This window comes from Equus caballus, chromosome 9 (assembly GCF_041296265.1).
Source record: "Equus caballus isolate H_3958 breed thoroughbred chromosome 9, TB-T2T, whole genome shotgun sequence".
NCBI classification, from domain to species: Eukaryota; Metazoa; Chordata; class Mammalia; order Perissodactyla; family Equidae; genus Equus; species Equus caballus.
This window is the reverse complement of record NC_091692.1, coordinates 74,473,468-74,499,962: the sequence shown is the minus strand read 5'-3', so window position 1 is coordinate 74,499,962 and position 26,495 is coordinate 74,473,468. Positions and strand designations below refer to the sequence as shown.

Below are 26,495 nucleotides of genomic sequence, written 5' to 3'. Positions count from 1 at the left end.
TTCACTTAACAATGAGAGTATTTGGAGATGTGTAGTAAAAAGAATGTCATGGTTAATTCAGAGTTCCTTATCTGCTACTAAAAGCCCCAAAAGCAGCAGGTATTAATCTTGCAGCATTTGAATAATGTTCCCATTTTATCCATTTTGTAGCACCCCCTTGAAGCACCCAGTCAGCTTGCTAGCTTGTCCCTAGTTCAGAAAACCATAGCAACCTCAGTCCGCACTTCTCCAACTCAGGACAGAGTTCAAGTTGTCCTCCTCAAGCCCTCCTGCCATGCAATCATGGAAAACACTGACCACCGGCTAGGTGTCCCAAGACTTCTTCATGTCCTAGGAAAAGGGCGGGGGAGGGGCCGCACACGCACACACACAAAAATCCTGCGTCGTTTAATTGGGAGGGAGCAGGGAAAGTAACCACCGAAAAGGTAAACGCACTTTGAGAGTTCTTTTGATTGTTCCGGATAGCATCTCCGAGCGTTTGGGGACCATCGGTTTGGCTGCCACGCACCAGCCCCCACCTGCCCCCCACTCCCCCAAGGTAGGTCCTCGTCTTTATCACATTATTCCTCAAGCTTTGGGGGTTTTCCTCCGTTTCCAGCCCGCACGTTCACACATGGGGGGTGGGGGAGGAGGAGGGGGGAGAGGCGGGGCGGGAAGGTAGCCGGGTCCCTGCCCCGCGCAGCTCTCATTTGCGGCGCTCCGACTCGGGCGAAGTTCTCGCGCAGCCGGCTCGCCGCGGCCGGGGCCGGTCCCGGCGGGCGGCGGCGGCGGGTGCTGGGAGCCGGGCGGGGCGGCGGCGGCGGCGGCGGCGGCGGCGCGGGGACGCGCGCTGTCTCTTTAAGGGAGCTCGGTCTGGGGTGGCGCTTTCCTCCGCGAAGGCTCCTTTGATATTAATAGTGTTGGTGTCTTGAAACTGACGTAATGCGCGGAGACTGAGGTCCTGACAAGCGATAACATTTCTGATAAAGACCCGATCTCACTGCAATCTCAAGCGTCCTCTTTTTTGGTGCTGCTCCTTTCTCCAGACCCCGCGTCCTCTCGATCGCTCTCTCGCCTTCCTATTTTTTTTTTTTAAACAAAAAACAACACCCCCTCCCCTCTCCGACCCGGCACCGGGCACATCCTTGCTCTATTTCCTTTCTCTTTCTCTCGCTCTCTCTCTCTTTTTTTTTATAAAGGGGGGGAGGGAAGGGAAAGGGGGGGAGGCAGGAAAGACCTTTTTCTCCCCCCCTCCCCCCAATAATCCAAGATCAACTCTGCAACAACAGAAGACGGTTCATGGCTCTGGCCGCCGCGCCACCATCTTTCGGGCTGCCGAGGGTGTTCTTGACGATTAATCAACAGGTAAGGAGGGGAGGCCCGGGCGGGCGGCGGGGCCGGGGGCCGCGGGGAGCGCGGGGGGAGCGGGCGCCCCTCGGCCGGGCCCGGGGCGCCGCGACGCGAGTGCTGCGCCCGCGCGTGTGTGCGCAAAATGTGGGCGATCGCAAGCGGGGAGCCCTGGGAATTAAAAGTGACTTTCTTTGAGGGGAAAAAAAAAAAAAAAAGCAGAGGGAGAGTGTGCAGAAAGCCAAGCGCAGGCTTCTCGGGTTTCACATGCATTTTCTTTCTTCCTTTTTGCGCGTGTGATTTCTTTCTTTCTGTCTTCTCTTCTGCCCTCTTTTCCCCCCTTCCTCTCCTCCTGTTGGTAGGTCTAAGGCATCTGAGCCTTAGAAACGAGCGACTTCAAACTGCAGTAGCCCCTGGAGTCAGGAGGGTCAAGTTCAGCCGCCGGGGAGGAGGAAAAACAAATCCCCATTTGCCAAAAAAAGAAGTTTCAGGCCGGTGCCCCCTCCCCCTCGCAGCCCCACTCCCCCTCGCTGTCTCTTTCTGGCGGATTTTAATTCTCTCCTACCGGGCGCAGCTGAGGAGCTGGAGGTGGTTGGACCCGAGGGGCCGCGGCCGCCGCAGCCGCTGCAAGTTTTTCTGGGGCTCCTGACAAGCGGGGAGCAGACTAGGCACCAGCATGCAGAGTAGTAAGTTGGGTGAACTTGGGAGGGTCGGGAGGGTCCCAGAGAGGGGCCTTCGTGTGGTCTCCAGAGTGGGAAAACAGCACAGGACTGGCGTTGGCTTGGGAGAGTTTGCAAAGCCAGGCTTCAAACTTTTTTCCCTTAAAGGCCCAGCTGGGCTGGAGAAGAAGAGGGTTGTCGCATCTCCTGATGCACCCGCTTCTGCGCGGCTCAGGGAGCTGGGCCGAGGGGTCTGTGCCCTGTCCGTGCCATGTGGCAGGGCCTTGCAGCCAGGGCGCTTCCGTAGGGGCTGAGGAAGGGGCAGACTTCCTCTGCGGTGCGGATGATGCGCCATGTGTCGCGGGTCAGCGGACACTGGCCAGTGATTAAATGCCTGACAGCGGTGGGACATCCCGGCGGACGGGCGCTTCGCCTTCTGTCTGGTTCCTGTTTGGGTTCTAGAGAAACGCATCTTTGAAAGGCCAAGGCAAACACTGCTGTCCCTTCAAATAACTCCGGGATTATAGGACCCCATGAATAATTTGAGGGTGAGGCGGTGGTGGGAGCTGTTTGAAGTGCAGAGCTGTTTTTGTGGCTGGGCAAGCTTTTTTGTTAGTACCTGGGTGAGATGGTGGTGTTTCCCCGCTCTCCCCAGGGAAGTCGGTAACTGTTTTATGGCCCTAAGACTCTAAAGCAATTTAAGTTGGAGGGCGAGAAGGACTGGTGGGTTTCAGAGGGAATCTTGGACTTCATAAATTTTAGGTCTTCCTTTACTTCCTCATATCTTTTTAGGCCTCAGAATTGATACTGGGAAAGTTTTTGAGTAAGAGCGATGGATCTTAATGATGAATCCAAATTATGATAGACTATTCATCCTTATCCTATTTTGGAAAACCACGGCTAGAATTTTAAGTGAGGTAAGTCAAGTGAGAAGCTTAGCGGAGAAGTTAAATCGCAGAGAAGTCAGGCCGATTCATTGAACTTCTGTAGATTCACTGAACTTTTGTAAACGCACCAGGTGAACAGGACAGGGTCTGAGAGGGGTAATAAGTACAAAGGGAAAGCACAGATAGGGCCTGAGACAAAAATGACAAAGAAATGATAACTCTGGGCCTGGGTGTTGGAAAAAATTTGATTGTTCAAGGCAAAAATAAAGAACCTTCCACCGGCTCTTCAAAGTCCTCCAGCTCTGAAGTTAAAACCTATGGATCTTGCTGGCATCATGTTACTTTCCTGCTGGTTTTAGGAAAAGTTGATCATTTAGAAAAGGCTGCCAGAGTTAAAAATGCAAGGGGCAGCAGGGGAAAGTAATGCGGGCAGCCAGTTCTTGACGTGGACAAAATGAGAACGAGAAGGAAAGTTTCTGAACTGCCAGTTGTAAAGTTTCTTACACGCTGCTCATTTGCCTAGAACGCTTTCTCACATATTCCACCGGTTAACGTAAAAAAGCAAACTAGCTCTGAAATGGTGTGGGCTTTTTTTCTTTCCCCAAGTATGCCAGGGTTGTGAATAAATACAGGGTTTGTATGGGAAGATGAAGCGTTTCCTGTAAGTTGTGATGCTGACGGGACAGTCTGGAAATGATACCAACATTTTGAGGATTTTTTTTTTTACCTTTAAGTGAAAGTTTATTAATGACGTGCTTAATCTTAACAAGTCAAACATATCGTTCTTAGAGCTTCTCTCTCCTCAGATTTCATAACTTCCTTTTAAAGCTATACTCTTGGATGAAAACATCTCTAGATTCAGTTAGATGTACAGGGCCACTAACGTGCTAAAGTTTGATGATGGTTTCTGGATATTAACAATGTGAAAATAAAACTCCTGAGGGGGAAATAGAGTTTTAGTGCCAGCATGATGACTTGATTTTTCTGAATGTGAGGCATTCCGAAGCTTCATTAATACTCTGTTGGCAAAGTATTATTTACCATCGGTGAGCTGATGTTTACGGCTTCCTGATCTATTATATGTTAGCATATATGTATGTAGAATATTTTTCCACACATAATAACTAAGTCTGACACTCTCCAAAGGAATGGTGGAACAAGTTTCTTACCAAAAAGTTTGTCACTCCTTTGAATTCTAGATGCTGTAGGGTGTCTGCTGCTGTTTGGATTTCGTCCTTTGTCTCTTAAAGGTAACATTAAAAGCGAGGAAGAAAGTGTCAGTAGCTGGGAGGTCTGAGCTGATGTTAGAGCTCAGCCTTTTGTCGATGAATCTTTTAGATGATTTTATAAAATTGTTGCTTGAAAATAAGTTAGAATCCATGTTAGTGTGCTAATCATAAGTGAGTTACACATGCGCCTACCCTATTTTCAGTATTATTTTTACTTTTCTTTTAAGTCACATCCTACTCCTGAATTTACTCTGATTTCCGCAGTGCAGGTCTCTCATACACGTAAGGAAATCTTCATTCATAAGGAAAACCTTCAAAACAGAGAAATGAATGCTTCTGTGGAAAAGCTGCTTTTAAGATCCTAGTATTTCAGTGACGTTTCTATTATTCTTGTTATTGTTATTATTATTTGATGTGTGTGTGCAGAGAGAGGGAAATACAGACCACGGTTTGCAATTAATGATCTGTACCTTTCTATTAAGAAATGCCAAAGGGTGTTAAGTTTTAATAAACTCATGTCTTACTTTCTTTGTTGAGGTAAATCAACATTACTTGAAAGTTTTGAAAGAACTTGTAGCAAGTTGTTTTTGAGCTAGAACTTTATTTTGAATTTGAAGTTAGCACAAATATTGATAACGGGACTTGAAACGTTTTTCATGATACATATATGTAAAAATTATATTTTTTTCTTCAGTACCCTTTTTGATAGCAGACAATAATGTAACACTGTGCTATTCTGTGTAAAGCAAAATAGACCTTGAGAAAGTTGTGGGCAGGTGTTTATAATTGATCTAAAGGGAAAGTTATTATTTTCGAAATAAGTGATGCACTTAAAATAAAATGACTGGTGCACATTAAAATATATTCTTATTAAGATATTCTCTGGTGTGTAAAATGAAGCCATTCATTCAACAGACTGACAACTTTCCACTTGGTATTTGCTTTTGCTTAATTTAGTTTCCGCAGGACAGCTCGTGTGGTAGTCTGCATCTGTTTTTGGCAGACACAGAAAACTATAAACTCAGACAGTTCTGTCCCAAATATTGCAGCTCACAAGTTGTAATCAATTTGATAAAAACAGGCAAGTTTTATGGTCTTGCTTTCTGTTGTTCATCCTTGGTCAAGTTTTCAGGTAACAAAGGTTTCTTTCTCCCCCTCTTTTGCTGGTTATGACTACTAATACATTGATAACTAATTCTGAGTCTTGTTTACTCATTTGTTTTCCTTATTTGTTATTTGTTGAAATTTGGAGAAATTAATGACGGCATATCTGGACTTGGTTTTACTTTGTCTCTCTATGTGATAACTATATTCATCTTTTGATATTTCATACAGAAAGAAGTGGATTCTTTGTTAGTATAATAGTTATGATTTATGGAATTGTAGGCTTCCCCTTAGATAAAATATGAAGAAACTCTTCTAGCCTTTGCCAAGTAGAAATTTAATGCAATTCTCTAAGGGTGCTTGTAACTGTCGTGTGTAGAGAAGACTTACGCACTTTGCAGTTATTTACATTGGAAAACGTTGAGTAGTGTTTTTTTATAATTATCAAAATTATTTATCTCCTAAAAGCTTTAACCAGTGGATTAAAGTAAATATGCTAAAATGCCAAGTGTTGTTTTATACGACTGTTCAGTAGCAAACAGTGCTGCAGAGGGAATAACCACTCTTACAAATTTATCCTCGAGTCTAAGTGGGTCTTAAGCCGTTTGGTTATTTGTATAGGATATTCTGCTAATTATATATGACCTTTATAAATAATGTCTTTAATGTTGCTATTATGGTCACCTTTATGGTTGTCATATCACTCCGTGGTTCTCAGATCCTGGGAACTGAATTCGTTGGTCTTTGGCTTGGTTCTCTGGTGCGTATAATAATGCTCGAACTTGGTTTAGGTTAGAAAGAGAACTTTGGGCTTAAGGAAACCTCTTTACTCAGTTTTGCAGATGGATCTATGGATGAAAATTTTTTGGACTGTCAAGATTTAGTTAGCTGAAGAAGTCAGAGGGGTCGCTGCAGCTATAGTAGCTATTATCATAGCAACGTCTACTTTTTGTCATCTCCCCCCCCTCTTTTTTTTCCAAGAGCACAAATCCGAGTAGCACAAAGAAAGATGAAATTTTCTCTGTCCTTCCAATTTGAAGCATCATTGGAAATCATTTTCTGATTCAAAGCTATAATTGAGATACAAATAACATCAAAACACCCCAAAGAAGACATTCAGGATATGCTTTTCATTCCTAAGTATGTTTCATTAAAAATGAGAAAGAAAACTTTTAATTTTTAAAATGTTTCTAGCTCTTTAAAAACCTGCAGTAAATACTTTACAAGTGGCTAGACACCTTCCCTGGTGGTTTAGTTTATACAAGCAGGAAACTTTCTCTCCTACTCTTTCTCTCTCTCTTTCTTGTTTTCTTTAAACCAACTGACGTAATGCCAAACTTTGCTTTAAAAGAACAGACAGAAGTAATTGGTAGCTTTTAACTTTTAATAATGTTCTGGATTGGTTTTAGTGGCCAAAATGCCATTTAAAAAAAAAAAAAAGTTCAAGTAAGAACGGGCTTGTGGCCTGAGGAAGAAAGGCTCTGTTGATGTAGTTATTTTTATTCTTGTTTTTCAATCTGTTATTAAAAATCTTTCCTGCTGAGTACTGCTGGATTTCTCCAATTGCTCTCTGTCATGGCTGGTGCATTTCAGGTTACCGTCACTTGAACAGTTTTTGGGTTTTGGGGAGAATGGGTATTTGTGTTTCGTTCTTTCTTTCTTATTTGGAAAAAAAACATTTGTTTTTGTTTCATTCAAGATGAATTAATTAAGATTATCAATGGTGACAGGTCAATGAATATGTTTATATAAAGAATGCTACACCTGTTAGCAGGAGCCTGAAATGTGGAAGTTAAATTGTGTGACATTAATCATTTTTATGTGCAGAGGAAGGAAAATAGATGAAACTTGACAAAAATATATTTTTAGATTGAAAGCGTTAATTTTAAGGGTCAGTTTGTTTCTACTGGTGGTTCTTTTTCTTACGCAATTTCAGATTGTTAATTTTTTAACCCTATTTATCACACCGTGTTTTTCATTTTTTTTTTTTTAGTCATTTTCTCTCTTCCTGATCTTGCACAGGCAAACAGGACTTTCTCCAGTTAAGAGACATCTTGGTGATGTTGATTGACATCAGGGCAACTTCAGAAGCTGGCAAGTTGGAAAATCTTTTTGGAGGGCAAAAAGATTTGTGCCAGTTTTTTCCTCCTTGGAGAAACGCACTCCACCCAGAAACGGGGCCCTCCGCCCCAGTTGGTGGGCCAGAACTGAATATCGACATTTCTAATGTGAATTATTCCTAAGGTTTAAATCTTAGGATTACTTGTCTTGGACTTTGATTTTAACCCCAAGTTTGTTTTGAGAGTTTTTGTTCTTTTTCTTCACCCATAGCGCATTTTAGAAATAATCCATACTGAAAATCAGGTATCATGCAGATACCTTAAAATGTCTTTTAAGGCATTTATAATTATCAAAAACATTCCGCACGTTCAGGGAAGTTGAAGTGTTCTCTGCATAGAAATTTAACAGTTTTGATTTACCTTAGGTGTTTCTCGGTTTTTCTTGTGAGAGCTACAGATTTTGGTTCAAATCGGGGGCATTCTTTCTTTGGTAACTATTCCTTGACTTTAGGGTTTCTCAGGAAAACTTTAGGAACTTAAGCTGTAAGTTGTTCGCTTCAGCATAGCGTGAGTGTCTCAGAGTAAGTCTTGGTTTATTTATTTTTTACCAAGTTTGCAAACATAAATTTCAAATTATGGGTTTCTCTGTCATTACATTTTTATTTAATGAAGTTCAGTTTATTACTTCAAAACTGAGGGAACTGGAATAAAGTTTAGCAAGAAGGAAAAAAAGGCAGAGGGAGGTGTTTGGAGCTGCCATCCTTTAATATCAGCAGTTTGTTTACTGTTCTGTGGTGGGGAGGGTTTGGGGATGCTTTGTGGAAGATGATACAAAAAAAAAAAAATCCATCAATTGCGCATATGATCCCCACCCCTTAAGGTTTACTTAAACAATATGTTTCAGTTTTGCCTCAAACCATTCTGCACCACTCTTGCTCTAAGAATCCACCGCTATCTTGGTTCCTGAGCGATTAAGGATGACACTTTCTCTTATATAAGGAATTGCACTATTGTTTGAACAAAGGTAACATATTTTGATTTGTGTAATTTTTGGGTAGTTTGTAGTAGGATGCCTATACTATGAGAGGAAATCTAGCAGTGTAAATGCCTGCAAATGCTGGACATATCCACGAGAGCTGTGCTGTGTTTAAATTATTGCTGACATGTGTGCATGCTATTGTAGGTGTGTTTTACGTATGTAATGTACGTGGACGGCTAATCCGTAGCTACACCTTGATGGTGGGTTCTAATATGCTACACCATCAACTCTACGCGTTAAACATGCGTCTTTTTTAAAGGAGCTACGTGACCTGCTTTATAACGTCTAGAAGTTTGAAGTAAGTATGGAGTTTAACCATAATGAAGCCTGCTCTGAATTTACTAAGGAATTAAAAAATGTCAAAAAAAAAAAAAAACCCTTGTAAATCAAAATGCTACCTCTCAGTGTATTTTAAGAAATGCTTCTGAAGATAATTTTTTTAAAGTCCCATTTCTGTGGTGAGGAGCAGTTAAGTGGTAGTGCTGTTTCTGAATATATCTTTTAAAGCACTTTATAGTTTACAGTTCTGTCATCTCAAAACGTTATGTAGAAATAATATGGAACATGTAAAGACTCTGTACTATGACCCAGTGTGTTTTTCCCTAGGGTGACAGATTCTGTGCGTCACCCAAATGTGATGCTCTCTGCTAGGCTTGTAATACTGGTTTTGAAGGTTGCTGTACGTCCTATTTTATCAAGCAACACAATACAACAATTTTGGTATCTAGGTAATTGACAGTCAAAATAGGCTTTGGAAAATGTTCCAAATACTTTTAAGTCAGTCAGAAATGAACTTATATATTCAATTTATTTAACACTTGAATAAACAAATGATTCATTGTCAGCTACTTAAGCCTTCTGTAGTAGATAGAGTTAAAAGGAAATGTACAAGTGTTCATAGTTTATTTTCTGTTCTTTTATCCTTTATTTGAAGGGAGCATGGTTTGCTTATTTGTATTTATAATTGCTGTATCTGTTAATTACTTTGTATTCATGATTGTGGGTAGTATAGTATTATAAAGAATAATAAACGTATTCGTCTTATCTAATGTATATGTTCCAAGCTTTAAAAAAGCATTAATATTATATTATTAAGTTGAGTATTATAATAACCGAGAATGAACCTAGTATAGGATGATAGATATACCAAGACTGCTATTTAGACGTTAAATATATTTTAGCTGCAGAAAAAAAGAGATTAAAAAGATTTTGCCTGAGAGCTTTTGTACTTGTAGAATTTGGACGGAATTTATGAAACTTACAAATCAGCAAACATTTATAATACAATCTATGCTTCTGGATTAGATTCTACAGTATGGTTCTCAGCGAATTCTTGTGAATCACTATTTCAGTTTCTCCCAATAGAAGCATGTATTGTATCTGAGACCAGATCCATCTATAAATAGTGTAAATATATACGGCAGAAGTTAGTTTGTGGAATCTAATTTCTCTATTACATGATGCACTTCATGGGCAAAGGGATCAAGCATTGCTAATCTGGTTTTAGCTTTATTTTTCTCTGAGCTCTGCACAAGTGCAGCATATGAATTTGTGACTTCATATTAACTTAGTGTGTACGTGTACGTGCACACATCTGTATTCTCACTCGTATAGAATGTTTTTGCATTACAGAGACTGAATGGAATTTTAACATATTACATATTTTTTTGAAATGAATTTAGCCTTTGTAATATCCATTTTAATTACTTAACCATCCCAACACCTGTTTGAGGGTTAATTTAATTATAATTTTGTTTCTGAAATGAGAGCAAGATTGGCAAAACAAATTAAAAACCAACTTCTCCTTGTGACTTCTCTGTGATGTTATTATCCACACATCATCTTTAGCTCTGAAAGATGTGGAAATAAATACATCAGCCTCTTTTTCTCTCAATACCATTAAGTCGTTCTGAACATATTAAAGTTCCTGAAAGAGATTTTGGCATTTGTTTCTGCTTTGTTTTTGATGCCATTAAATATTTTTGAAAGAAAGTATTGCTCACTTTATTTTAAAAAATACCATTCAACTGATGGAAGTTGACTGGTCATGTATATATTAATTTTAATCAAAGCATATATTGTTAAATTTTCTCGGTACATATTAGTCTAATTTTTGGATGATTAATAATTCTTTATCAATTATTTCCAGATATACCTTTGAGATCATTTAAAATCATGTTTTTTCTATATTTAGCTGCTGAATTTTTATATGAATAAATCTATTTAAATTACAAATTGAAAAAACACAAATGATTATGTTTAATGCTGTCTTTAACTTATCATTGGAAGTATATTCTTTTTAAAGATTACTGCAAATTTTGTTCTTCAGTTCTTCAAACTTAGGTAAATTTTAGAAAATAACTTAGGTACAAGTGGCCAAGTGTAAGCAATTTCACATCCAAGTAATGAGTAATATGAAACATTATTTTCCGTAATTTATAAGCAAATAATATAAGAGATGTTTCTCCTTTGCATTTAGAACGACTTTGCATTGCATTCATTGGATGTCAGAGCAGCTCAATTACTATAAGAAACTCACTGTCATTTAACCCTCGATTACAATAAACTGTTTATATTACTCTCTAGCCCATCAGTGTTTATTCTGCTTTTAAATGTCCCGTTCTTAAGACAATTTATGTTGTTGAAAGAGTGCCCTAATTATTTACATTTCGCTTTTTCGTTGTACTTTGATAAGCTCTAAGTAAGAAAACTGTCACTCATAAGATTTTAGGCCAATAGTAAAAATCATAAAAGCACACATTTTATGTGTAAATATGTGTACATGATCTTGCCTGTTCACTTTGTCAAACATTTAATTCTTTAATGTTACACATATTTGTGTATACTTATGTACACACCTGTGGCGTACTTTTTAGTCCCGAAATAGTTCAATATTTCATTGTTAAGGTTTAATTATGTACATACATGCTCTTCTTGCTCCCGGAATAATTCAGTGTATCATTGGCAAGAATAAAAACTCAAAGATGAGGCCAATAATGATTAAAAATGGAAGATGAGGGTTAGAAATTAGTGTAAGCAAGTTTTCCTCCTTTTTTTCCCCCATTTTTCCTTACTGTTTAAAAAGATGTATATATATTCGTATATATATCTGAGCAAAGGGGGCCTTGGATACTGTAAAATCTAACATAAGGAACTATTGCTATATATGGCTTTATTTATTTGTGTATTTGACATTCTATTTCTATGACATAGAAAACTTTGACCTCTTTGCTTGTGGTACTTGGGAATTTTAGATAAACCCCACTGGGGTCACACTCATCAGTTCTGGCTTTGCGTGACAAAAAGCATTCTCCAGCTTCTGGTGCGCTACTGTGCTGTTTTCCTTCAGGAGTGGAAGTCCTGTAAGTTAATTTGGCATTTGAAAGCACAACTAGAATTTTTCCTTTTTGAAAATCCTCTGGATGGTTTTCAGAGAAGTAAGCAGAGATCACGGGCAGCACGATGTCGTTCATTTCAGGATGCTAAAGAAAATTATGCTGAGACCAGGCATGCTTCCTCTGGATTATTCTGCCATGCTTTATTACCATTTTTTCCTGTGTTTTGTTTTTTTTTTCCTCTTTGGGATCTAATATTTCAGTTTTTTGGGGAATAAGGCTTTCTCCTTTCAGTGGAAAAAAATGTGCCAGCTGTTTGATTTTTACCTATATTTCTTTATAATATTTATATTTGAGGGGGCAGTATAAGAAGAGAACGAAGCTTATATACTGTAAAATAATAATTTGATTTTACTGTTTGCTCTTGAGCAGGGCTTTGCCATTCCATTTCTATGAGGAAATGCATTGAATAAAATTAAATAAAGTTGTGGTATCATTTTGAAACAATTGTAAGCACCCACTGTGACATACTTCTGGCAAAAAGATTAAGACAATTTTAGTTACTCAGTGCTTCCACCAAACTCTGTATTCCAAGTTTATACATATGAATTTGACTATTTGATCATGGATGATGCTTGAAATGAATATATCTTGGTTTAGGAAAGAGAGCACTTAAATTATTCTCACCGTCAGTATGCTTTAGATTTGCAAGAGATAGAATGCCAGACATCATGTTATCAACCCCTTGAAGTCTTTAGTAGAGTTTTACTTGTTTTATTGTAGCTTAAGCACAGGCTGCTTAATATACTGGTGTGTGGAGCGCTAGTGCAGTTCAATAAATGATTGTATTTCCATCAAGATTTAGGGAGTAAGGTACACCCCCTAGAATAGTAGCCATTTGCTAAGGATGGTTCTGAAGTTTGGAATTTGTAACTGATTTAAGGAGCTACCGCAGAAATGTAATAATAGATAGAAATATTCACAGTGATCACCTTTTATAAAAGTCAGCTCTGTCTTTCATGTCTAGGAAAATATAGCAGTGAATGTTTGCGTTTTGTATGTTTTGTCTCCAAGCAGAGGAAACTGACAGTTTTATGTTTTAAGTGCCGAAAGTTGTTCTTGGCCAAGCAGTCCCTGAGTTAATCACTGGGATGTTAACTTGAACTTTTGTCTTTAAAAAGTTTTCGAATTTTAAAACGAAATATGCTCCCATTACTTCCAAATTGACATCCTGCATTCTGGATTGGTTTTTAGAGAAATGTTTTCCAAATTCTCTTGGATTGCTTGAAGTCCATTGATTTTGAAATACTTGGTTTTGTTTTTTTTCAGCTTTTCAGAAAGGAGAGGAAATACCTCATCTTTTTAGGGTTTTCTTATTAGAGAACCCGTGTTATTTTCCATAAAACGCAAATTAATTTTGCATTCATTTTTTTTCCTTTTGTGTTATGTTTTCAGAATCTCATTTTGATGCATCAGAAATTGAGAGATCAGTCATTTCAGCTCTTCTTCCATACCTTTCTGTGATAAGATATTCTGGTAATTTCTAAGGAGTCACTACAGAGAAGTACTTTCTTATGTCATTTGCGCAGTTTTATTTGTACTTCAAAAAGAGTGTGGTTTGAAAATTGTATATTTATTCTTGAGGTTAATTGCAAAAATTACGACCGGTGTAGAATAACATGACATTTCGTTGTTTCTCCTTTGCGTCTTATGCAATTTGTCTAAAAATTTGATTGAAGGAAAAAGAAAAAATATTTTAACCCACTTTGAAATCAGTTTAAGATAGCCCTGTGGAATTTTCCGAAAGTAATGAGAAAATATAAAATACTGTCAAGGCGCAGGGGTAAAATGAAATCTGTATATAAAGTGGAGACTTTTAACCTGACGTATTTTCGTGTAATGATGTTTTGGTGTAAAGAAAATCTTCTCTGGTTTTGCCTGTATTTTATTTTTTTGCAAACTGCTTAAAATGATTGACATCCTTAAATTATAGTTATGTGTAAAATAAATAAGGCTGCTACTATAAAGAAGCAACAGCTCTGCTCATTCATCTTAAAGACGATTTAAAAATATTTTCGTTTGGAACAAATGCATCAGGCCCTAAAGAAAAAGATAGCAAATTGCAAATTTGGTATCCCTCACGTATTGCCCTCGCTGATTCAGTGAAAGTGGAATTAACTCTGGGAGAACGCATTGTATCTGCTCCTGGTGACGTGTATTTAACAGTATTTTGGTGTCTCCTCTGGTAGAAATGTGGACGTTTCGACCAACCACCTCCTTTTTGGGCTCCTGTGATGTCAGGAGAACATTTTGCCAAAACTTTTGGTCCAGCGTAATCAAAACCATGTTGTGGAATTAGACTAATGTGATGATTTCAAATCATGTTTCATGTGTTGTTTCGAAAGGATAATTTTTAAAAATATACCTACTTGGAATATAATGGGAGAGCCAGGACAGTGTTTTTAGATTTATTTCAAAGCCTCTAGTTACAGATAAAGAAGAAAACAATTCTGCAGGTTGTTTCTTCTTTGGCGGCTATAGGAGAAAATGGGATTTATTTTCGTAAACACCTTTGTAGAAATAATTGGTCAACTTTATTTTGACAAAAGATGATCCCGTAAAATTATGAGCACACTTTCTGAGCCCAACAATAGGTGCATTTTATTTCATTAGGTCACATCAATCAAACCATGTGCAAAAGGAAATAGACAGAAGAATAAATTTAATCACCTATCTGAGGTCAGATGTAGAGTGATCTGTGTAGCCTGTGAGAGAATTTTCTTAGTTTTCTGCTTGAGCTCTGAAAGCTGGTCCCCATCTGCTTTGCTGATGGGCACGTTTTATCGTGTGTGCGCGAGTGTATAATGTTGTACTTTCCACATACATATGAAAATGTGGATCTAGACTTAGAGTCTTTTAACAGCTTTTTGTGGTGGGAAGGTAGACCCTGGCCAGTGAAACACTTGTTTTCTCATTGGCTGAACTGGCCTTGAATGGTCAGTCTAAAATCTGCTATTCAATTTTGTTTCTTGGTTTTTCCTTAATTCAGGTATTATTTAGAGTGACAATAGGATCATATTTTATTTTGAGTGGTAGAAGGGACATGAGCTACTGTCGATTCCTGCTGAATCATCTTCTTTTACAAAGGAGAAAACTGAAGAATAAGTCAAGTGAATTTCCCATGATCACACGGCTACTTAGATAAAGGACTGAGCTAGAACCGGTATCTATCTGATTGCTACCCTCATTTAGACATAAAACACTAGACAGTTTTGATGTTTGTTGAGGAAATCTGCTTAATATTTGAGATTCATTAATCTTTATTTTTCCTTTTGTAGATGGAGATGAGAATAGAATTAGAATATCGTTTATTAGTATGTAGTGGGGAATGGATCATATAAAAATCAGTTGGTATATTCATATTATTTCTCTGTCAATCTCTTATGAAGATATGGGAATCAGATGTTTAGTCTAGAAGTTATCCTGGAAGATTAAAAGTTCCAGCAGAAAATCTAGGTTTAATACCTCTTTCAAACACCTGAACAATAGAAGCCTCTTTGGTTTCGCCAAAATCCAGTTGGTACTGAAGAATTGGTGATAAAGTGGTCATTCATAAGAAGTTAGTTTATATTATTATTCAGTCTTTACCTTAAAATACCTCCAACATTTATCTGTATAGAGACTAATTTAAAAAAAGTGGTCCATTTGAAGTAAGGATTTTTTATCTTTGAAGAAACTGGACTTTTCTTTATTCCTAACAGCCATAAGCCCCTTGGCAGGTTGGAAATTATAGACAGCATCTGTGAGATTAGGCCAGAAATGTGCAGGTAGTTATTATTAAAACGTGGTTGAGAAACCATTTGTGGCATTTTACATAAACTCCGTAGCATTTATAAAAACAAATTAATATAAGAATCATAAAAGGACCTCATTTCTTTTAAATGCTTTTCTTATTAATCCTGTCTTTTGAATGAAAAATTTCAGCTATTTTAAATGTAGTGAAGATGAAATATTTTAAAGTATAAATTTAACGCCTTTACTTTTCTTTTAGAATTTTTTTAATGTTCCATTTTTATCCATGACCCCGCTGTGCAATGTGGATGCATATTGTACAATAACATTTCTTTATTGGTTGTAGTTAACCTGATTTTATTCATTTACTTTGCTGCATGGGAAAAACAGGAAAAATTCTCTGTCGTTTTAGACATCTCAGGTATTTTACTGAAATTTCTTGATTAATTTATTTTTTAGTCCTAATATTTTATAATCTAAAGGGTTAACGCAACTGCCCATGAGTGAAGTTTACCATTTACAACCCCCAACGCTGCTGTCATTTCCATTTTTGTTTAAAGGAGGTGTGATGAATGCCATGCAGAAGGATGTTGGACATAAGACATCCCCCAAACTCTTTCTGAGGACAGCTCCAGGAGTGACTTTGGAAAGCAGGAGGTGTGGCAGACCCTGGAAATGGGCTGCTTTGGTCCAGGGTATACGTCTGAACCCATTTCATGTTGAGTTCCAAGGTGAAGATACCTGTTGGTCTGCTTTTTATTTGTCTGGGTTTTCCTCTGTTTGTATCTTAGCCAGAGGGCAGGCTTGTCTTTTTTTTTTTTTTAAATTTGCTTGTTTCGTTTCATTAATGTTTTTTTCAGGTGCAAACCTTTTGTAAATGAGTGTGAGTAGTTATTCCTTTAAAATGAAACAGTTTGCTTGTGGAAAGTAATCATATTCAGTCAGTTAGAAATAATCAATTAAATCAGAGAGTAATGGAATGATCTTTAACATTAAAAACCAGTTCTTCTAAAATGGCTTAAGGAACCATTTTAACTATTATGCCGATCATTCCACATAAAATCCCTCTCTTGGTGTGGTGAGCATACTATTCAGAGAAACTTCCATTATTATTGCATAACTATCCAGGATTTCTTCCCTCCTCTTCCTCTGGCTAGTCTCTCTTTATATAGTTGAAATTTTTTTTGACCTGACTGTGAATTATAGTTTAACATCCAATGTATACCTGATAGAACCATAGGAAACACTATCCATGCCTACATCGTCCTAGTTTTTCTTAGTGATTTTCTTAATGTTATTTTGGAATTTATTTTTCTACTTGATTCTCCCTCTATGTACCAAGTGTCTCTTTTTTTTCTTTGACGTTAGGAGATTGAAAATTTACTGTGTACTCTTGGCGTTGCAGATCAAAATAAATTTAAAGTGGCTCTTACTCTGGGCTTTGTTTATCAGAAAGTACTTTTTTGTTGGCTTTTGAAACAGGTCAAATCCAGATAAGGTTTAAGTAAGATGAGTTGTGGTATTTCATTTTTTCTTTCCAGTTTTTAAGAGATTTGCTTTCCTGATAAATCAGTGCACATTTAATTTTATTTCACTCCCCCTGAATCCCGACTGTGCTAATATAGTCACCTGCTTTTGGTAAACTCCTCAAACATTCTTTACACGGTTTATACTTGTTCTCATGGTATGTATTCAAGAACAAAGACTATGCTGGATGTTTTATAGAAGGTAGTTACATGAACATATCTTCTGCCCATTTGGATTATAATCCAATTGCGGTTGCTCATGGAGTGTTCTTAGAATCTAGGAAAAGTCCAGTTGCAATTCTCTGGCTAATATATGGCTGCCGAAGCTGAGAGGTAGGTTATGGTTCAAGCACTGGACTGATTATAGGGAACAGTGGACAAATGATGAATATAGCTCCCTTGACAGTTTGAAAAATACAAGGTAAAACAAAACAAAAGGCTACTTTTTATTTATTTCCAGATGGATTTCATCTTGTACTTGGCATGGCACAAAGTCAAAATGTTGCTCTCTGAGATTTATTAATTAGAATGTTTCTAAGCCAGATATGGAATCCGTTCTCCTTTTTCAGGTTGAAGATAAACCTACTCAGATATAAAAATAACCTCAGAGTGGGGAAAATATTGAAAGCCTGAATCTGGGCTGCTTTTGGTGTACATCTCCATTTCTCAACCAGGTGAAATTTGCCAAGGCTCCTCCGCTTGTTGACACTGCTGCATTGAGGACACCAGTGGCCTCGTGGCAGCCAAGCTCAATGGTCTTTCCATCTGACTGCACCTCTTAAGTGAACTGGATGCTGCCAACCATTCTCTTGAGTATCTCTCCTGGCTTGGCTTCCGGGGCACTGCATCTCTGGCACACTTGTTCTAGTCTGTCCTTGACTTTACTCTTAATCTCCACGCTTTTCCTTGAGGATTATGTACTTTCAGCTTTTGATCTGAATGAAATAACTCCAGCGCATTCACCTCTAGACCTAACTTAGTTTCCAAGTTCCACTATCAGTGGCCTTCAGACTCCTTAGGTACTTGTTTAGAAATCTGTGTATCGTGAGCTTGGCATTCAGGACTCCAAGCTCTGCTCCCAATTTACCAATTCCATCTGTACTACATACACCATGTGTTCTATCTTCAAAGTAGTTCTTAGCCCCAGAACATTCTCCAACCAACCTTCGTTCATATTCTTTCCTCTGGGAAATGCCTTTCATCCAACCTTAACTATAAGGATTCTACTCGTTCCTCAGATGTTGACTTTTGTATTTCTTGCTGCCAAAGCCTTCCCATTTCCACTCATTTAGATTTAAACTTCCCTGCCCTGTGCTCCCATTTATTTGTGGCTTTAGTACAGTCCATACCAGAATCCACATGACCTTACAAATCTGAGGAGAGTAGGAGCATACCCCAATATTTTTGTCCTCTTTGCAATGCCTTGGATACAGTGGTTTCTCGAAAGTGTTGCGTTAAATTGGCATATGGGGGAAGAACGCTCTGGCCAGAAGAGGGCAAGACTTTTAAGTGTTGAGAAAATTGTGAAATTGGGTTGTCAGTTTCAGAGAAGGAAAAGGATTCTCTGATGTTGCATAATTAATAGACGTTGCTTGAAGTTTGCCTTAATATATTGTTCCTAAAGAATAATACTGCTGGTTACAACTTACCATGTTGTGTTTTGCAGTGTGCTCTCAAATTCTGCCTTTGATTGATTAATGTCATTGAACCAAGTGTGATGGTGTCCGTGAAACAGGCAAAGGGAGGCCCAAACACATTTGTGAACTGTAGTAAAATGAAAAGCCAGACTGCCTTGTTGGGCTTAATTGATAGTGCATCTGAGGTACCGTGAAGTAATCAAAGCTGCGGAGTGAGAAATGATGCATCCTTAAAACGTGGAGAATAACGCTAGGCTCCAAGGTCATGAGTTAGAAATGTGGTTTTAACTTGACACATGGTGAATATTCATCAGCCCAAATGTTGTGTTGTGATGTTTGGGGACAGTGCCTTATGAATTGGCTTCAGGATGAAAATTACCTGTAAGTGGGTCCAGTGCCTATCTGCTAAGGAAGCAACGATCATTTAGACCCTCCGGAGATCTAACAAGGATATTGATGGGTTTGTCAGGAGCTGAACAGAATCCTAAGTAACGCTGCTTCAGGATGCCCAGGTTTATGGCAGTGAAAGGAAATTGAACCCCCTTTTGTTCTTTTTAATATCCATGTCTTCTTGAGAGATGGCCAATAAAGTGATAACTGAATAATAGCTGCTGAGACATTTCTCATGTTGAGACAGGAACGCCTGAGACTTGTTTGAATGTTTGATTTTTACTAATCACTTTTAATTTCATCTTAAAAGCCAAGGAACAATTTTGAATTTTTTTTTTAAGACTGTATCCTTGGCCTTCTCTCTGAAGTTTTTTTTTAAACTAAAAAACTTTTTTTATCTGAGAATTGAGAAGTCCCTTTGATTTAATATATGAATCTGTTAGGCACTTAAGTATTATTTTAAACAGCTCTGGAAAGTTAGTAAGGCTTGCATTATTGTGCATTCCCAAATCTGTATAGACGTGGAACTGTGAAGGAGAAATCAAGGAGAGGATCTTTGTAATGAATTTCTTTCCTTCTAGGACAGTTCATTACTTGTAGGAGTCTCATTTATCTATTTCTTCCTCAAAAACAAAACATTCCAGAGCTTCCTTGAAGCCTTAGCTAATTGCATTTTTCAGACATACTTTTCTGATGTCACCTTATGTCTATCAGCAACTGTAAAAATGCTTTGAAGGAGAGAGTTGGATTTTTCAAAGTAATATCTGCCCGAATTTTACAAACCATTTAAGTGACAGTAGAAAGAGTTTCATTGAAGAGTACATTCTAGTTAATAAGTAGGAGTTTTTAAATCCTCTGTACTTTTCCACAACTGAAGGGGTGCATACTTTTGGTTGAAAGTAAGTAGGCGAAATTTCGTCCTGCTGTTCTGGTAGTCTTGGTGGCTTAGAAATCTCTTTATTGCAGTTTCATAATCCCTGACATGACTATACAGCTCTCATGTGTGCTAAATGCAGAAATAGAGGAAGGAAATGTATGTTTTGGCTCCATTAAAATGTTCCTTATCAGACTGTATGTAGGAGGAATGGGCGCTGTTGAAGATGCCTCTATTTGCCAGCTGGACAGCACGTGCACTGGGCTCGTTTCCTGTCTGCTAAAGCTGTGTGGTGCCCTGTAATGATGAGAAGGAGCACATTATTAAATGTGTCGGTCGTCGTGTTTTCACTTGTGAAAATCAGGGAGCAGAGGGCATGCAAACTTTGCCCAGAGGCTGGACACAGTTTGCATAGAAATGAGCTACGTGTAGCAACAACTGATTGGGTGGATGCGTAGCTAGCACTGATCACTAAATAAAAATGAGAGCAATCACAGGCCATAGGTGAGCAAGGTTTACAGGGGATAGGCTGCTTCCCGAGAGGTTAGTCTTCCATTAGGGGCCACCTTCAAATGATGGTTGTATTTCGTCTGTAGAGCATGCTGCTAAGTGTGTTGTCTCCACTTGTGATAGGATCTGCTGTCATCCTTATTTCTTAGGGAACTTTAATCAGTTGCCTAACCTACAACAGGTAGCAGTAGCGGAATCAGGATTTGAACCCAGGCAGTCTGGCTGGAGGGTTTAGACTTGGTAAGCAATTCTTCTTTATTTCTCATCTGGCGTGAGCAGGATTTTAAGTTGCTATGTATTCCAGGGGTTTCAAAGCCTACGTGACTTACATAATAGCACGGTTCCATTCTGCTTTCTTCTTAAGCCTTAATCTACTTTTGTTCCTTGTCAAAGATAAAAAGTCATCGCCTTTATATATAAGACCTTTTAAAATCTGGTTTTAGTAATAATTCACCTTCAACCAGTGTTCTTTCCATAGAGATAGCTGGAATCTGTTAAAAATTCTATATTAGTCGAAGTAACTGCCTCTTTTCTTGGCTCCTTTACAGTAAAAAGGCTGTGATCAGCAAACTCATGTAAGGGGAAGTTGTTGAATGACGTGGGGGTGTGGTACTGTCCTGTTAATCCTCAGGGCTTTTTGTTTCTTAAATTATTTGCCCCCCTGCGTAACTACTCTGGCTCCCAGTGGGATCTCGACAGGCGTGGCATTCTGACTTGGCTTCTGTGTGTTACAAAAACATAAGGAAAGCTTGGTTTGAGTTAGACATCAACAAACAAACAAACAGAAAACCTTTAATCATCTAAATATTAGCGATTTGTCTCTGTTGGATTAATAGAAAAGGTAATTTTTATTTTATGAAGGACTTTTCAGACCCAGTGTGTTTTGGTGGTTCGTACAGTCACAGAACTAAGCCCCGAGTAAAACTGCTCTTTCTTCTTTTATTTTTAAGGAGAAAAATAAAAATCAGAGCCGCAGATCAGGAACAGAAATGATTCCATTTTCTTTTAACTGCTTCTCAAGAAGCTGCAGGCAGAGGTGGTTGTGTCTTGGAAGAGGCTGCTGGCTGACTGTGGCCCTGCCTTTCAAGCTGCGGCGACGCGAGCTTTGTGTGTGGGGGGGTGCTCGCTTTCGCATAACCCCCTGGGCCTGGTGCAGCCACCACGCGTGCTCCACACCCGGGCTGCGGGCGTGCTGTCGCAGGAAGTCCTGCGGAAGCAGTTGTGTGCGCTCGGTCCTCCTCCAGCCTCGCTCCGGCGGGCTGGTGCGCGCCAGCTCGCAGCGCGCTCGCCTCCCATCCCTCTCCCCGAGCCCTGCCTGCCCTGCCCGCGCAGCTGCATCTGCATCTGCATCTGCATCAGGCCAGCCTTACTCCTTTTTCTCCTCCTGCATCTTCTGCCTCCCCGCCCTTTGATTTCCCAACTTGCTTTCCTCTCTCCATGAACTCACTTTCTTCTTGTCTTCTACCTTGCTTCCTCTTTTTCTGCTGCCCCTCTTTGATGGGGCTCTCAGATTTCATCTCCTCCTGCGGAATCCCACTTACTCCTTTTTAAATCTTATGATTCACCTGCGATCGTTGTGCAGCATGTAGAGACAGCTGCCAGTGGCGATAACTGAAGTTTTAGTTTTTCATTAATTAAAAAAAAGTGTTGTTAGCTTTTCAATCAGTAATGTACTTTTTCATACAGAGTTTTCAAGGAGCTGCTTAAACCAGTATTTCTGATATTTTGAAGTATATTTACTTACACAAACTTTCCTGAGTAGATGGAAGGATTGTGTCTCCTGCATTCTCAATCAGAAAGCTATGAATAAAATAAACATAAGAAAGTCATATGCCCTAAATCACAATTTACGTTATAATTTAGGAGTCTTAATAAGTACATGAAGCCTTTTTGGAGTGACCGAGGCATCTATTGTATTTTTGGTGTTCTGGCATTTGAGGCCTTTATATTTTTCTTACATTATGAATTTTGAGACAGTCGCTCTGCATGAATCCTATCAAGTTTTATCCCTCTCTACATTATTAAGCTTATTTTTAAATTAATTCATTTTAAGGCCATGCTTTTTACACCCTCTGTATTAATTTCCTTTTCTGGAAACCCAAATTCTTAAGGCCATATCACAAAACAGTATTTCTAGTAGAGGCCCTCTTAAATTCCTTACTCAAGAGATATTTAGCAAGGATTGAACTTTATTGATTCATATAATTTATATCCAACTGCTTCATTTCTGCCTCTAAGATTCCAGTATGCCTGAGGTAGTTGATAGGTAGCTGGATGTCAGGGGGCCATTTTAACTTGTAGACAATAGGGCTTATATATTGATGCCTTCCTTGATTTTAAAATTCCAAAGAAATTAAAAAAATAAGGAAATTTAGATCCTTCTTTTTAACTTGTAACAGATTATCTTCTGGTCTTGCTTTCTGAAGCGACCGTTTTTGTTAAGTTAATGTCATAAGTTGATTTCATAAGACAGTGCAAAACTGGAGATGTTTTATTGAAAAACAATTGACCCTTAAATATATGAAATTATTTAATACAGCGGATCTTTTTAAAGTGATATGTTGAAAGGACAATGATAATCTTGTGATAAAAGCATCAACAATACTAAACCAATTATTAGTAAGTACTGTTCTGTCCTCGGACTTCTTAACTAAGTAATTACCTTGTGAAGACAAAGGCACCGAAGTCACAGCACCAAAACACTAGTTCTGATGTACAAATAGTAAAGACTTGAGTCCTCCATACCTTTTTCTCACTGTTGGAGGAGCCATTCCTGCAATTTGAGAGGTACTTATTCACTAGTCATAAATGTGCATCACAATAATTTTTAAGCTTTTTGGTTTTGTGTTTTCACATTTTTCTATTAACTGGGCACTTTGGCCTCTTTCCAAGCTTGTTTATTCTCCAGATATGTACAGTAAAAATTAAAATAAAGAAGTCTTAGCCATCCCAGTGCCTTCTGGGACATGTGACTGTTAAGAATAGGCTTATGTCCAGCTGTGTTTGGAAGACCACCGGGTTGTAGCTATGTTTTCCTATCTGCGGTGTGGCTTTGTTGAAATAAAATCAGAATTAGAGTAAGTCTTTAACTTCCCTAGTTTACAATATTCCCTTCTATAGTCTATGAGTAATACTACCTGGGAACAGGTTGCGGGGGGAGAATCAATTTAAATAACATATATAAAACAGGTTTGGTGAATGCCAAAGGGCTGTGTAAATATTTATTATTATAATAATTATAATCATTGTTCTGTTTCTAATCCTTTTAATTATCATATATCATTAACTCTGGGAGTGCTTGTTAGACTGTTCAAAATGATGTTTCTAAGGCCTTATTTTATCTTTTAATTTAAAAATTATATTTAGGATATATACAGAGTGGAATTCCAGCTATCAGCTATTGTAGGGAAGAGCGACATCATATTATTCCAAAAGACTAGCTGGCATCATTCCTTTGGAAGAATATGTGCCTTACTTCATCAGCTCTTATGTTTGGATTTGTTATATAAGCTTTGGGGTTCAAGGGCACACTGAATTGTAAAAGTGTTTAAAAGAGATGTTTTTGGGTTATTTTTTCACATTGTCCATCTGTGTCTTGTTCTTTAGGTCATTAATGACCTATGCAATTATTTTTATTTTAAATTATATTTGTATTAGTACTTAATTTTAACACATGGCATTTTAAAATACATGACTTTTTGAAAGCCAGAGATTTCCTCTCATCGCTTACTTTTTGTATCATTTCATGGAATTTCTTCCTCTTCTCCAAAATGAGTCTTACAAAATTCCCCTTCAGAATTAATCACTGTCTTATTTGTCAATAGGTGGTGGTAACGTCGTCAGAATACGTCAGACCCTTTCCTGTAGAGCAGGATCTCACAGATAATATTTTGTAATTCCTTCTGGACATTTCAGAATTTATTTTTTACATATATGGGACATGTGCCATGTCATAAGCACTTTGTGAGTAAAAATGATTTGTTACTGCTGAGGTCACCCAGTTTTTCCACAGGAGAATAATAAATAGTCATGTGATTTTGTAGCCACGGTAGGCTGTACTCCATGGTACAGTGATTCTGAGGCATCAGTTTGTAACCACATGTCCTGAATTTTCAAGCTAAATGTGTGTGTGTATCTTTTTTTTTTCCTTTTTGAGAAGCAAGCATGCTTTTAACATCAGAGATAAAAATATTATTTTACAAAATATATCTACTAAAGAAATAAGATGATTAAAATTAATAAAGTATTTTTTAAGGTTAGAAGCTCAAAGCGTTTTCTTAACAGTGACACATGAGGTGTCATTCATATTTTCTAGGGGAAATTACAATGAAGCGTTGCAATTATTTTTTATTTGATAGAAAAGAGGTCCCTACGGAGAGCACTAATCCTAAATTTTTGCTGACAAGTGCTGCTCTCGAATTGTACTTGGAATAAAAAATTCAGAAGTTCTTTAACTAGAGGCTTGCAGAGTGTATTGATGAGATGGCTAGAATTTCTCTTTTTGTTGTGTAAGTTTTCAAATAATGAAGGAAGCTCTAGAAATCATTCAAGAATTTCCAAAATGAGACTTTTTGAGGGTCTGAATGATACGGATTCTCTGAAAATTTCTTTATCACTTAGACACAGTTCTCTATTTATTTTGTGTTGAGTCAGTAGGTTTATATCTATATTTCTATTTATTATATGTGTATATAGAGTTTGTTAATATGTGTATGTATATTTAAAAGATACTTGTATTCCTTAGACTTTGGAAATTAGGGAAACTGAAAATGGAGCTTTCATCTCCACCCCACAGTTGTTTTTCAATACAGATCTTCGGTAACTGGAAACCATTTCTATATTCTGGTAATTTGATAACCCATTTTGAAATGCATTTGTTGAGCTCGTTGTAATTCCATGTGCCTCTAATGAAAGGCATGTGAAGGTATACACTGAAAGAATGGACTGTGGTTGGTCCCTACAGAGATCCTGCTGCCCCTTTGGGGCAATCTTTAACCTGGCACCCGCTAGTGTATTTGCTACAACGGAGTTTTCCGAAATTTAAATGATGTCACATTTGAAAGCGATGCCAAGAAACAATGTGGCAGTTTCTAAATTTTGTGAAGCTAAAATCCCTGGTTACAAGAAAGAGTACATGTCACAGATGAGTAGTTAGTAATGACTTCAGTTTAGCAGGAAAAGAGCAATTCCCATATGCTGATTCTAGTCTCATAACAAAGAATGTTATAGAAAGATGCACAGTATTTAACAAGCTGTGAGTTAACGTGACAGTGTCAGTGGATCTAGTTCCAGAAGGATAATCACGTTACCATATTTCTTCAAAAATATTTTAAGTTATATAGAAAGCTCGCTACAAATGGATCCAGACTGTTCCCCACTGCCCCCCACCCCCCAATTTAGGTAGTGATATTGGGTTTAGTTAAACCATTAAACTGCTTGAAACTGCCTGATCCCAAGTACCTGGATAAATAAATGACTCATTGTCAGACTCTGAACCTCAGAGGGTTGCCTCCTATATGAGGGAGAGTGCGTGTAAATGAGACTGGTACCCCTTGAACCTTAGGTATCCAAGGCTTAGTTTGCAGTACATCAGTTAACCTCTCATTGAGAGCCACTCCCGCTTTGAACCTAGACTATATCCTTCAACATTTGCGGGCACCTTAGAAGTCAAGAAAATGAAGTAAACTTGCATTGCTTTCAACCCTTTGGAAAACCTACTGTGGATGGACAGTCTGTTATTATAGGTTTATTATCAACAAACCATTTCCAAGGCCCTTCCCAGAGACTTGATCTCTTACGTACATTCATGTTGGCACTGTGATTTCCTTGCTGCTATGAACTCTGACAAACTGGTGGATTTAGTTTTGAGTTGTAGACTAGACCGTATCCCTTTAAAGTTTACACCTCAGTGCTCATCATTTCGCTGTTGCAAAGATTCTGAAAGGCAGGGGTGGGAAGGAGCTGGGGAGTGGGGAGAGGGTCTTATTTCCTTCAGTGATTTAGAAAAAAGTGCATATTCTCCATCATGTAAAAAGATAACCTTTTTCAATTCAAAGGAGATTGTTTTATCATTCCACTAGTGAGACTGTCTTTTCCCAATTCACATATGTTGTTGGATGTTAGGAGA

The 26,495-nt window shown here is 38.2% G+C and overlaps 1 protein-coding gene across 18 annotated transcripts in view; it reads left to right on the top strand.

Moving 5' to 3' along the window:
• The first annotated feature begins 215 nt into the window (after nucleotides 1-215).
• TRPS1 (transcriptional repressor GATA binding 1) overlaps nucleotides 216-26,495 on the top strand; it is a 248,731-nt gene continuing 222,451 nt past the window's right edge. For 2 of the 18 annotated variants that reach the window (XM_070221738.1, XM_070221734.1), the window contains exons 1-2: nucleotides 887-1,344; nucleotides 2,778-2,902. Coding sequence is in view for 1 of the 18 variants with exons in the window: in XM_023648882.2 (XP_023504650.1) it covers nucleotides 2,003-2,012 (10 nt within the window). In the remaining 17 variants the exon portion in view is untranslated. Of the gene's footprint in view, nucleotides 539-777; nucleotides 1,345-1,547; nucleotides 2,013-2,777; nucleotides 2,903-26,495 lie in introns of those variants that run through there. The other 16 variants (XM_023648884.2, XM_023648876.2, XM_070221731.1 and 13 more) reach the window with 15 other exon arrangements.